The 13162-nt window shown below is 35.8% G+C and overlaps 1 protein-coding gene across 1 annotated transcript in view; it reads left to right on the forward strand.

The window, feature by feature from the left end:
- Nucleotides 1–59: 59 nt before the first annotated feature.
- GRB14 (growth factor receptor bound protein 14) overlaps nucleotides 60–13162 on the forward strand; it is a 67771-nt gene continuing 54668 nt past the window's right edge. The window contains exons 1-2 of the mRNA XM_085325900.1: nucleotides 60–178; nucleotides 1254–1380. Coding sequence (XP_085182026.1) covers nucleotides 60–178; nucleotides 1254–1380 — 246 coding nt within the window. The remainder of the gene's footprint in view (nucleotides 179–1253; nucleotides 1381–13162) is intronic.

Here is a 13162-nt window from a genome sequence, read left to right on the forward strand (position 1 = left end):
GCCCGCAGCTGGGAAGTTGCCTGGCGGCGCGGCGGGTGGTGAACTTCGCGGTGAAACACATGGCGCGGGGAGGAAAGTGCAGCGCTTGCAGCCGGGAGGCCGGGGGTGCGCTCAGTCCAGGCTTAGAGCCCCGAAATAACGCGGTAAAAAGTTGTTCCGTGGAGCGGTGCCAGAGAAGGTTTTTTTGTGGAACATCCGCKGCTGCGGGTGTGCCCCCCCCCCTTTTCTTTCACCTCTTCTTTTTTTTAGTGGTTTCCCAGTTTGAGGCGAAAAGAGACGACGTTGCCTGTCCTGCCTTGTCACACCGCGCCGCGCCACTACCCCCTTAGTACAGGCGCTTGCTTGCAGCGCTTGTCAGCTAAGCTGCTGCACAGCGAGCGCTGCCGCCGTGACTGCTGTGCAGCAGCTGTCTTTACCTGCTAGGCTGTTCTTAAAGGTGTTGATTGGCTTTTTAGTAGCGGGAGCTGTGAGCTAGGCGTTTTATGAAGTGTCTGATCAGTTTTGGTAGACTGAAGTTTAGGAAATCTTAAAGATGCTGCACACAGTGTTTTTCACCCCTCCTTAACACTAAATTTCTCCTCAAATGGATGTTCTGTGAGGATTTCCAGGAAGAAAAGTAGCTTCCTTCTGCATCAGTAYTTTATTTTGAGGTTTTCAACCCTTTTGTCATACTGATTAGCATGTGAAACCTAGAATGATAATTGTGAAGGTAATAAGGATTAACCTTGGAGCCATCAGCTCACACATATAGAAAAAAACTAGAAGTATTTTGGCCAACTCAAATCGCTTTGCGTTATTTTGGCTTGTCGATCATTTTGACCCCTGATTCAAGGGGAGGGGAGAGTGTACATTTGTTTAACATACAGCTGTGATGTATCTATGATTCTATGATCTGGGAAGTATTCCTGAGAAATTATATGCATCCACTGTTGGATGTATACATAGGAACTGGTTTGAACAGAGGGGCAACAAAATATTTACTAATGTCTTTAGGAACCAATATAAATATATCCATGCTCTTACTCTGCAAAGACTTGCCATTATTCAAACAACTTTAAATCCAGAGCTGAATATTTGGATTGGTTTCAAGTAGTATTAAGCACTGTGTGTTAAYAGACTCAGGCTATGATTAAAAAAAATAACTGCACAAAAAACCTAATTACTGCATCCTYAGGTATTGTGCTATTAGTGCATTATAGTTGTTTTATTGTAATTTTAAATCACTTGATATTTTATGTATCGTGTTGAAATAGGAGAAAAAAGAAAGATATTTTGGAGATCCCATCAATTCCAAATCCTTTTCCTGAACTGTGTTGCTCTCCATTTGCATCAGTTTTGTCAGCCAGCCTGTTGCCCAAGGCAACTTCAAGAAAAAAACAGGTAAGATTTATAAATTGATATCTGAAAAATACTAAATTGGTTTTACAAAGGCTTGAAGAAAGCCTCAGTTACCTATTAAAATATTTTTTTAATGACGATATACCTTATATCCACTATTGGGTGTAAAATTTTCTCTGTAGGTATCAGTGATGATGAAAAATGAGGTTTGGAATCTGTGACTGAAGATATGACTGTTCTTTCAGAGAGTCTACATGTGACTGTATAACTTGTTCTGATGAAGTGGAACCACAGGCAGGCAGTACGTTGCATCCTTAGATGAAAAATTAATTTATTGTAAGGAAGATTTTAATGGTTAGCGAGCAGCTGCTTTTATGTGAAGATCTAATTTTGCTAGTACAATTGAAGAAATGGATAAGGAGCAGATGCACATGGCTCAAAATACAAAATACAGGTATTTTGTATGCATGTGTGTATATAGATCTGTAGCTGATCCTACTGTGTCTATATAGAATATAAATAATAAAGAATACATTCAACTGTAAGCCAAGGGAAATTCTGAATGGAAAGCCAGACTTAGCAGCATTCTTTTTAGTTTTGTTCACATGCAGTATGTTTGTTGTCCTGAGCAGGGGTAGAGGTTAAAAAGGATGAGTTTCCAATTAATGGAAATCACTGTTCTTAAATATGTTTCACTCCTTAAAAGCTGACTGTCTCATTTCTCTCTTCTATTTTAAGACTGTAAAGAATTTTGACAAGGAACACACGGGATTAAGGGTACTGCCTCCTTCACATTCTCTTTTCTGGTGGTCTGCGAGATCTGTTTGAACAGTGATATTGGAGGTGTAAGAACTTAAGAATGCTGCTGTTTATTAATGTTTAGATTTGCATCAAGAAATTGTGTGGAAGCTGAAGTTTCTTGCAGTTGTATTAAATTTTCTGAAGCTGATGAGCTATGGCTGTTCTTGTGCACCTGCTATAATGAATAGATGCTAGAGGCTTTATTAGCATATTTCTGAGTTGGCACATTAGTGAGGAATTTATTTTCCCTCCTGTGGAAAAACAGGTACCTGTTTGGAAAACTCCACTAGTTTAAGCCTTCTACTTTGCTATATTTTGTATACTCTCTAAAAATAGCTACGGTGTCTTTCTGGACTATTACTGCTTTTGCTACTAAAGTTCTTTCCTGCAACARCAAAACTACTTTGAAGTAATTCTGGTCAGTCTGTACCACTAATGCAGTGCAGTCATGCTGATTTCATGCTCAGGGAAGATAGAAGCATTGATTATCTATTAGCTTCAGCAGCAGAAAAAACACTGAATTGGTAATACTATCTTTGCAAACATAGGGGCTAGAAGTCACATTTTAAAAATTAGTTTAAATTACTTATTTTGCTTGTTTGAATTGCACTTACTGTTTTAATCTTCATGCTTGCAACTGGGGAACAGATTTTCCAAACATGATTTAACACACAAAGGTCAACTCTTTGCTTTTATGGTCCATTGTGTTTAAAATTACTGACTTAATCACTTAAGTCAGCTAAATGTAAGCTTCAGTCTCTCCAAAGAAGCTGAAATTCATAGCTTCACTCATGTAATTTGTTTCTTTATAAAGGCTCTTGTTCTACCTTCTGTGACAATTTCTGCTCCCAATCTTTCCATTTCTTCTGGTCTTCTGTTAAAGAATGTAGCGCTCTTCAGTAAAAGCAGGATCAGTTGCTTAGGAAAAACTGTTTTACCTACTGAAGTGAACTAAAGTAGTAATAGTATAATGGAGGACCTGATCCAGTTTCCAGAGACCGGAAATAGTGTGAGGGGTCTTTCTGTTATTTTCAGAAGGCATTTTAACAAGACGATGGTTTTTGTCCAGAAGTCTTTTTTCTAGCTAACTGTTTATGGCCACTGCTGGAGACATGGTACTGGGCTAGGCAGGCTTTTTGTCAGACTCTGTATGGCTGTTCTTTTGTCCTTAATCTAATTTTTTTAAGGATTAATGCAAAATGGGCTTAATGGTCTGAGTCAAATTTGTATCTTTTAATATCAGGTTTAAGTCCTCTAATATTTTTGTAAAATTGCTTAGATTTAAAAAGGAGAATGAGGGAATGTTAAGCAGGTATGCAAAGAAAGGGAGGAACCTGGCTATGACTTCCCATACTAGGCTGTGAAGGCTCTGCTTGGAAATGAGGTATTTGCACTGTATATTCTTGTTTTGCCTACTTTGTATGAGGTCTGTCTCCACATGCCTAATCTGTATGCAGACCCTTCTTTGAATATACCCCCAAGGTAATGAATATTACTGTTGCAGTTTGATAATTCTTAACTCTTAAGAGAAATAAGCTATACTTAAGCTTTTTATTTATTTATTTATTTWTTATTTTTTGGTATAGTGTTGACAGCTGCCAGAATTTTTTTTCTGCTGCCTTTTTGATGATCTGCGTATGTTTTCAATGACTCTTCTTGTAGAGTGGTTTCTTTTTGACTTAGTTTCTTTTTCTGTTGTGCTTTTAACTTCTAGCATAGTAAAAAAAAACCACACTTGTTTTTTTCTTGTTTCTACTTGTGCCCAATAGATAATTATTATCAAGATAGGTGTTCCTAAAAGAAACAAAAAAACTTTGTGTCTTGTGTTTTATTTTTATCTACGGAAGACTTTTCTGCTTTCAAAAAAAAAGAAAAGAAAAGAAATTGTCAGAAATACATACCTTCTATCTGTGACACTACTGCTCATATTCATGGCACTTGTGATGTCTGAAAGATCTTCAATACGTTTCTTTTTTCCGAGCAGACTATTAACAGTATTTTGAACTATTAGTTTTCCAAGCTGAAGCTGAAGCTGGTACTGTCTTCTGATGATCTTTATGATAAACCTCTTGAAACACTGATCATGCTGTTTGAACAGGATCTCCGTTTATGGGACTAACTTACTGGAAATGAGCTTATAAAAATTAATTGGTAGTCCATGGAGCAGAACAGTTGGTTGCTTCTGCGCTTGGGAAGTAGAACATTAGCATYTGAACATTGCTCTGTCTGCCTCATCAACACAGCTGTCAGTTTCCTTTTTCCTTTTTCCTCCTGCRGTTCAGAAAATTTTGTGTTACATCCTCACAGATTCATAATCCTGACATGAAACCAGTGATTTGAACAAACTTTTGTGTAAGAGGCAGCCTTGACTATTCTTTTTTAATTTAATAAAAGGAGGTGGAGGGAAATTATGGGGATGAAAATGAGAAGTAATAGTATGGAGTCAGTATAAAGACAAGTTTTGTTTTCCTAGAGGGAGGACTGGGAGCTGGGAGAAGGGAAAGAAGAAGTAAGCATTGAGCATATTGAGAATGTGCAGACTTGTGGCTCAACTGACCTGTTCTCAATGGAGCATTTCATGGAGGTGATTCACTGGAGCTGATGTTACAGTGTCAGACCTGTGTTTGGGAAGGTAGAGCCTGGAGAAGTATCACAAAGGGGAGTGGGTTTATGTATTTCATTTTCTCCACTTTGTGGATTGTATAATCCATCCTGTAAGAAACAATCAAGTTCAATATTCTTTGAAGAAATGTAGGGGGTAATTTTGGTATAAATATGGWTATGGTATAAATATGGACTTAYGGATATTCAGATAAACTGGATTATATGCTCCAAGACAAAAGACTTGCATCTGACAAGGCCAAAAAAAGTTCTGCTCATGTACAACATTGCKCAGTCAACCAGCTGCATGATAGGAAATGTTGCCTTTCTCTGATGAATCAATCACTTGCTGTTATTAGATAGAGTGTGTGAATTCATATGTGGAAAATACTATGTATTGGAGTTTGTGTTCTCAAAGAAACTGACAAGGGACTGAATATATGAAATGCTTTGTGAATTAATTGTTTTAATTTAYAAAAAGAATTTGTCTCTGGTTACTAATGAACAGATTCTAATTTTATGTTCTTTAGTATAGTTTCAATTTTCTTGAGTCAAATGAACTGCATGTAGGTTATTGTAGTTTTTAAAGTTAGTTTTTAACAGTTTTCATGATAATGAAGCAAAAATCATTTGCAGTGGAGTGACAGTTGTTTCCGTGTTCAAGGATAAGCCAAAAAGTGTTTCATTGCAAAAGTAGTTCAAGGTAATTAGTACCTTGTTTCTTTAAATCCAATTAGAAGTACAAAAATAAATCTCAAGTGAATCTCAAGGTGAACAACATTCAACTCTTCGAAATGTTATCTTTGCTTTCTTGTCTTTTATGATGTTCTAAACAAGTAGATATTTTTATCATTTAAAATCTAATTATACTCTCACAATGTTCTTTCCAGGAAATCAGTTGTATAAGGAAACCTTAAATACATGTTTGATTGCAGTGGAACTTCTCTTCGTGCCTTAACAAAGCTTTTAATGTAAAGCTATGGCAAAGAGGAACTGAGAAGAGCTTTATGGCATAGTGCAGACATCTCTGAAAATGTTTATCATTCAAAATTTATGACTAATACTAAGCATTGATTGTTATAATTGGAGATCCATTTATGTTTGTTACAGCTGTAGTTCAATGTCTTCTAGCTTGAACTCATTCTTYGTAATAGTACAAATAATCTGATCAGTAAGCATAGATTGCTAAGTATCTGATAATTATGACAGGTACAAATGACAGATTTTTGACTGAAATATCTGTTTTCTCTTGACTTTTAAACAACTCAAAACTGAAAGGATTTTTATTTAAATCTAAGATTTCCTGAATTTCCAAACAAGTACTTGCTGGTATGTTATTCTGGAGTATGTGATTTATAATATAGCCTTGATCATTTAATCCTTTTAGAACTTATTTAGGAGTTTTATTTTCTGTTGTTGTGCTGAGTTAAGCTTTATTATGGACAAAAAAAATGAATGTTTACTAACATAATTGGTATATACATACGGTATATGGACAAGGCCTAATTTGTGGCTGTGTATCCTCTACATAGCCAATTTTACTTCCATTTTCAACTTTGGAAGGATATGAGCTCTTTCTCGTGTTCCTTTTCTCTAGCCTTAGTGGAGCKGTCAAGTGAACGATAATTGAACACAGATTTGTTCTTACAATAAAAAGTAAGGCATAGCCTCTAATTTGTTTTAGGCAATGGAGGGAAAAAATCCATCCTCATAGTAAGGGGAGGCAAAGTGGCAAGACCTTTCCATCTCTTTCCTCAGTCTATTCCACCTACCTTGCTTGTGCACAAACTATATCTGAACACCTGAATTGATTAGTTCTGGAAGGTCATGCCTTAGGCACCCATCGTTACTTTTATTTTTGGTTTCATTTTTTTCTACTCAGATCTACTGAGATCTAGAAACTCTTATTTAAATAGCGTGACTCTGGGACCTGTGCTGTTTTTGACTGCCCCAGGGATGAAGTATCTTTCCCAACCAAAAAAAATGCATTAGTTAAATTTACTTTATCATTCCAGTTTGCCTACTTCTTCCCAAATTTCTTTMCAGACTTGAAAGGATTGCACACCTCCTCCTTTATCCTTTCTCAGTTTTTTAAATCCAGCTCCTACACATATATCTTTCTACCGTGTCTTTCCTCTTTAAATTGCACAAAAAAAAGATTCAGTTTGAGAGAAAGAAGAATTTTTCTAACAGCTTTTCCAACCAGTTTACAGATAAACAGAAAAAACATCCTGCACAGAACTAACTGGAAGAGCACAAGATTTTTACTTGCAGACTCTAATATGAGTTCAGTTAGACTGCTTTTTGCTGTGGCTCAAGTAGTGGGTTTTTTGCTCTACAAGTACTGTCCATGCTGGGCTCTTCATTCAAGTGGCTTTTCTCTTCTACCAAGGAAAGATTTATTGCTACTATATTAGATTAAAATTAGTTAGAATCCTATTAACGCTTGCTGTTTTATTGCATGTATCTATATGCATTGACCAGTCACAATAAAACTAGGACAAAAAGTCACAGATTTACATAGGTGAAAATCACAAGGCAGAGTTCAACAATTTCTGATTTTAGCAATAAAGAATTGCCTGATCATGGGGCCTAGCAGAAGCTGTCTGAAACATCAACCTGAGGAACTGGGGAAACTTCTGAATAATCACCTGTTTGCGTCCTTTTTTTCTGTTGTTATTGTATTTTATTTTATCTTCTCTACATTGGTTCATTCATTAGTGTCCTTCTTACAGAGAAGACAAATTGCTTTCTGTCAGACTTCACATCAGCCCTGAAAGTTATTACAAATTAACCTTGTACTTTGTTACTGTCCAAGAACAAGCCAAGTAAACAATCCAAACATTCTAACTTTACAAAAATAGCATGTCTTTATTTTTCCCTCTAATGAGAAACAAACAAAGTCACTCTAACTTTTCTGGTTACTGAGATGTTGCCTCTACAAACTCTATTTCAATTCATTTATATCAGGCAAGTATCAAACTTAATTTTTTCCTCTTTGTAGCTATATAAAACTGAAAGATTACCAATAGTGTCAAAAACTGGTAGTCTATTTGCCCATGTTTGTCAAATAGGAATAGTTTTGGTCATTCTTTTGGTTTTGATTATTCTTTTGGGCTTCATCAACCTGAGGGTCTGAACTATAATGTCTTATTGTTTGTATTGGGACTGTTTTTTTAGCACTAGAAGCTGCCTTTTCTGTCCCATTTGGGAACTTAATATTTGAAAGAAGGAACTTTTGGTACATTATAGTACATCAAGTTTTTGTGTAGAAAGCCACCTCTGTAAATTTGGAAATCTGTTTGTCTTATAAAGCAGTGCCTTAGTATTGGTCTCTCGAATTCTAAGTTGACTGTTTTTTTCATCCCCAGGTATCTCTTTGGTATGATGTAGTTAGGAAATAAATAAAGCAGTGATAAAAAACAGACTCAGTTTCTTTGAATATGCAAGAGACTTGACAGTTGAATCCAACAGAAAGTGCAGGAAACTCTGCTGTAAAGTTGCCGAGACACTTCCAGTATCTTGGTTTTATTGACTTTGGCTTAAAAGCATTAACCTCTAACCACTGGAGCCTGAATCTTCATAATTTTCAGGAGGGAAGGAGATGTGATGAATGCTAATGTTGTTCTTGTTTATAATTGTTCCCAAGAATGGGTGCTTTTGTGTAGAATTAGATTGGAGAACTGAGATGTTTAGATAATTTTGTAGCACCTCCATGACTACTGTAGACAGATCCATGATTAGATAAATGTCTTATTGACAGATCCTTTTCCAGGTTTCTTCTGATAGTATTCTGGTAGTGCTGTCAGTAAATGATACCGTTGGACGAGATGCGAGACTATAGTACTGTAACAACAGCATGCTAATGACATTTCTCTGTATGGAACACTGTCTGAACGCTATCAAAGCAGATAACGTTCCCATCTGATTTTGAGGGGCACAAAATCTAGATTAGTCACAAGCAGTGTTTGGTAACATTGGTAGTTTTGTATTTTAGTTTGTTTACTGTAGATTATCATTATTATGCATATTGAAAAAAAATACCTGGTTTGTTGTTTAAAGGCATTATTAAAATAGAASACCCTGCTTCCAGTGCTTTTCTGAAGCAATACTAGTCCCAAAGTATTGAGAGTCTATCTTTAGAAAGATCATTTTTCACAGTCTTCAAAGACTTAAATGRCAATGTTTTTAAACTTTAGTTGTAAACTTGCATGTTTGTGTTTGCGTGTGTGAGAAATGATTACATTTGTCAACATCTTTCTTTTGTTGCAAGAGCAGTTTTCATTTTCAGTCAGAGAAAAATGAGGCTGTGCTTTCAGTGTTTGTATTTCTTTTGTTTTTTTTTTGTTTTTATAAAATATTCTTGTGTTTCTATTCTTTTAAACAGTCTGCTTTGTCATCTCATAGACCTGCTGTATTTCATATTCTGTTAATTTTATAACAAACAATTTAATAGTTGCTTAATATTGAATGAGATGAAGGTAGTTGGGAATGAATAGTTAAATTACCTCAAATGTGACCAGTTTGGTAAAACTGGCAGCTTAGAAGTTTTGTATTGACTAATCACATGATGATTGTCAAGGATTACAACTTCTGCCTAATTTGAATTAAAAGCTGTGCTAGGAATGGAGAAAGCGCTGGATTTATCTATCTATCTATTTATTTTTGCTGTAAATTTTATGATATACCAACTTCCATAAGATGATCAGAAATCTTAGGATTTTACATAATAAAACATTGTTATCCTAGTGTTTGATCTGAGTTTCAGCTCTATTCTTCAGTTAACGGCCAATTTCTATTAAAAGTTTTAGCATCAGTCCTAATGTATTGTTGGATTCTTGCATTCTGATATCCTGAAAGTTGTTATTCCTGTTCAAATAAGACCTTGACAACTGCTGAAACTTAGTGGGATGATGAAACAAGCCTAGGAGTATCCCCATCCTACCACTGAATGTAAATGTTGCCACCATAGTTTATATTTTAAGCAAACAAAACATATTTTCACATAAATATTGGCATTAAATCTGGTTAGTTTCACCAGGTGGGAACTAACTTGATAGTGCATGTAAGATCTTAGTCTTAAATATTTGTGAGTATTAACACAATGTTATATTCATTATACAAGTGTATCTTCTTGTCAGCTATTTACAATATATAGTTGAGAATTTGTTCTATCATGGGGTTATCCCAGAGCTACTAACACTTTTGTGTGTGTGTGTGTGTGTGTGTGTGTGGTATTAGATTTTATTTCAGCATCTACTGTTTGCATTGGTAATCTTTATGCTGTAGCTGTGCCAGTGTACTTAAGAGAAGTAGGCAGAATTAAAATGGAAGATGGCTATGAGAATGATATAGGATATGAGACTAATTACCCGCCTACATAAAAAAAATGACACTTTTGTTTTTAAGTTGCCTCCTTCCATTTGTTCTGTGCTTTACTTGCCATTGCTTTCACGATGGAGTTTCCATTCTGCAAGAAAATGTGTAGAAACTATGAATAAACCTGAGACCTCTCACCCTTCCCATCATACTCCCTACAGTATCAGGAACAAGGATGCCGAGTTTATGGAAGGACATCAGAATGGTATGATTGACTAATGATTTTGAGCACTTTTTTGTGTGCAGAGGCAAGAACTGATACTATTTCTGACTGGGGGGTTCAGAGCTCACAGATTTCAAATTTTTCTAGCAGCTGAACTTTTCCATTAAGAAGRCAGGATATAATGTTAGTAAATGGTAAAAATCTGTAATCTGAAGTGTGAGATGGCAGTTGACCATTAGCCATATTCTTCTTGTTTGTCTTGGGCATGTTTAAAGCTGTTACTTCTGAAGGACTTTTCTCCAACTGCCTTCAATCTGAGATTGAAGATAAAGCAAAATCTTTATGATACTATATTTAAGTATGCCTCTCATGTTAGAGTGTTGATAGGAGTCAGCTCAGACAGGTAGATTAAAAAAAAACGCTAATCAGGCCAGAGAAAATCTTGCAAGAARGACAGTTGTGGGAGGAGGGATTAAAAGGAAGAAGGAGAAAGGAGACCTCTGCTCTAGTAACAGCATGAACTTTCTTTTCTCCCATTTCAGTCACAGGGCATTCATTTGCAACTAATCAGCTAATATTTTGGCCCTACAGTGTTCATGATATTTAATACTTGAGTCTGAAGAGAGAAATATATATTGGTTATCTTAGAGGTGTGCCTGTGCTTCTAATTAGTATATGGATGGATTATTCCTGCCTATYTGAGATATGTAAGCATGTGCTGCATATTGGTCTATCTTTTTGCTTTTTAACTTGACGTGACATCCATCAGCAATACAAGATACAGTAGATCGCCTTACGATCAGAATCAGATTTTTCAGCAAGTGCATTCTTAAGCTATATATAGCCCTTTAATGCTAGTTCTGTTATGGTAACTCTTATTACTGATTGCATTAAGACCTTGAGTTTGTGAACAGCTGCAAGCACTTGATAATGACACAGAATGGTATTCAATGTTGAGAAAACAGGCTTGAAGTTTGCAAGAATTTCTCATAATCACTAGTATTTACTGCTGTAGTGAGGGAGAAGCCCATAAAATAGGCTATCTATCTGATGTTGTAAAATTTAGAGTTACACTAAAGAACAGTATTTAGCTTTTTCTATTATCTGTGTTCAGATGTCATTGCAGTGTTAACACTTCCATAATCATTTGAGGGAAGATGAATTATCTGGTTAAGAGGAGAAGAGAATATTTTTGCCACGCTGATGTAATTTTTATTATTTGGCTTTTCTCTAACATAAACAAGACCCTCTGTGATTAGTGAGCTGTAGTATTATGAGGCAGGAATATTCTCTCCCATTTTGGGAAGCAGACAAGATCTGTAATCCTGACGCACTCCAGCGCCCAGCGTGTACTAGGCACCAGGTCTGTGCAGTTAAATAATTACTCATTAAGGCTAAAGGGAAAGTGTCCACATCCTAATTTTCTTACTTTAATTTTGTTCCCATAGCTGTAATTTTGACTGGTAGCACTTAATAATACATCTGACCGTTCTCGTTAAGCTATATTTTTGAAGTAATTTTTATTTGAAATTTTTTAACAGAGTTTTTTTGTATGTGTATGTGACTTGTCCAGGAGGTAGCAGCTATCCAATTTCAGATTGTCTTGGAAAGTCTTTTTACTTCTGCTTTAGATTGTCTTTGTAAAAACAGAATTGTGATAAGATATTCATTTTCTTACTAAAACTTGAATTGCTCAGTTAGGGTAGACCTGGGAGAGAGAACAGTCTTTTAGACTTCTCAAACAGGGAAAGCGACAGGCTTTACAGAGTTGAAGATTAATGCCCTGATTTGTGATATTGAAGATGGAGGATTAAATCCTTTCCTTAGTTTGAAATGATCTGGATTGAAACTCCTTGCTTTAAATTGAACAGAGCTAGCTCTCTTTAGTGTTTCAGCAACGAACAATTCTGGAAGAAAAAGGGATATTTCACAGCTGAAAACAAGGATCCGTAGTATTCCATAAGCTGTAGTCCTGGATTAGCAACTTTCAATGGTAAATTACTTTGAGTTTACTGTTTTCATGTAACTTCAGAGCATGGAGCTTTCAAAGGAAGTTTGTGTGTGCTACCTTCTCTGGATGACAGGATACATTTTCTCCCAAGTATCTACAAAACTATTTATTTACATGATCCTAGGATAATATTCTTCTCATTTATAGAAATGACAATGAAGAAATGGATGTCCTTTTCTCCTTTTCTCCTTTTCTCCTTTTCTCCTTTTCTCCTTTTCTCCTTTTCTCCTTTTCTCCTTTTCTCCTTTTCTTTTCTTTCCTACTTAGAACATGATCACAAGCGAGTTGGAAGGATTTTGGAAAAGTGCTCCTTTTTAGTTACTTAGAAAGTTTTATACTTTGTCCTTTGTACTTCTGAGACAATGACCTTATTAAATAATGTTTAAATATTAATACATTCTTCAAGTAAGTCAAGTACCTAGTAGGAGTYTTGTAACTTTGTCCTTTTTTAGAGCAAACAGATTTATAGGTATGAAAGATAATGACAAATCCTGTAATGTTTCTGTTATACTTTGGCACTAGATGGCAAAAACTGATGTAAGGAATATAAACCTTACAGAAAAACTGATTATACAGTTGCTATGTCAGTTCAAGCCATATAGAAGGCATAAGTTTCTAAAGGAATTGGGACTAGTGAATGATAAACTCTTACTTGGGGTGTTCCTAATCTGGGATGGAGATACCCCAAGTCCTGAATACCTGAATGAGTTTATAAACAGAAACTATTCAGCTTTTCAGGCCTAAAGGAGGAGAATTTGTAGGTTAACTGCAAAGAAACAACACATAAGACTATTAGTGGGGAGGAGATGAGTAGCTCAAGGCTTCTTCTGGAGAGGTATTGTGGAAAAGTAGTGAAAAAACACTTACAA

This window comes from Rhea americana, unplaced genomic scaffold (assembly GCF_003343005.1).
Source record: "Rhea americana isolate MKP2758 unplaced genomic scaffold, rheAme1 scaffold_124, whole genome shotgun sequence".
NCBI classification, from domain to species: Eukaryota; Metazoa; Chordata; class Aves; order Rheiformes; family Rheidae; genus Rhea; species Rhea americana.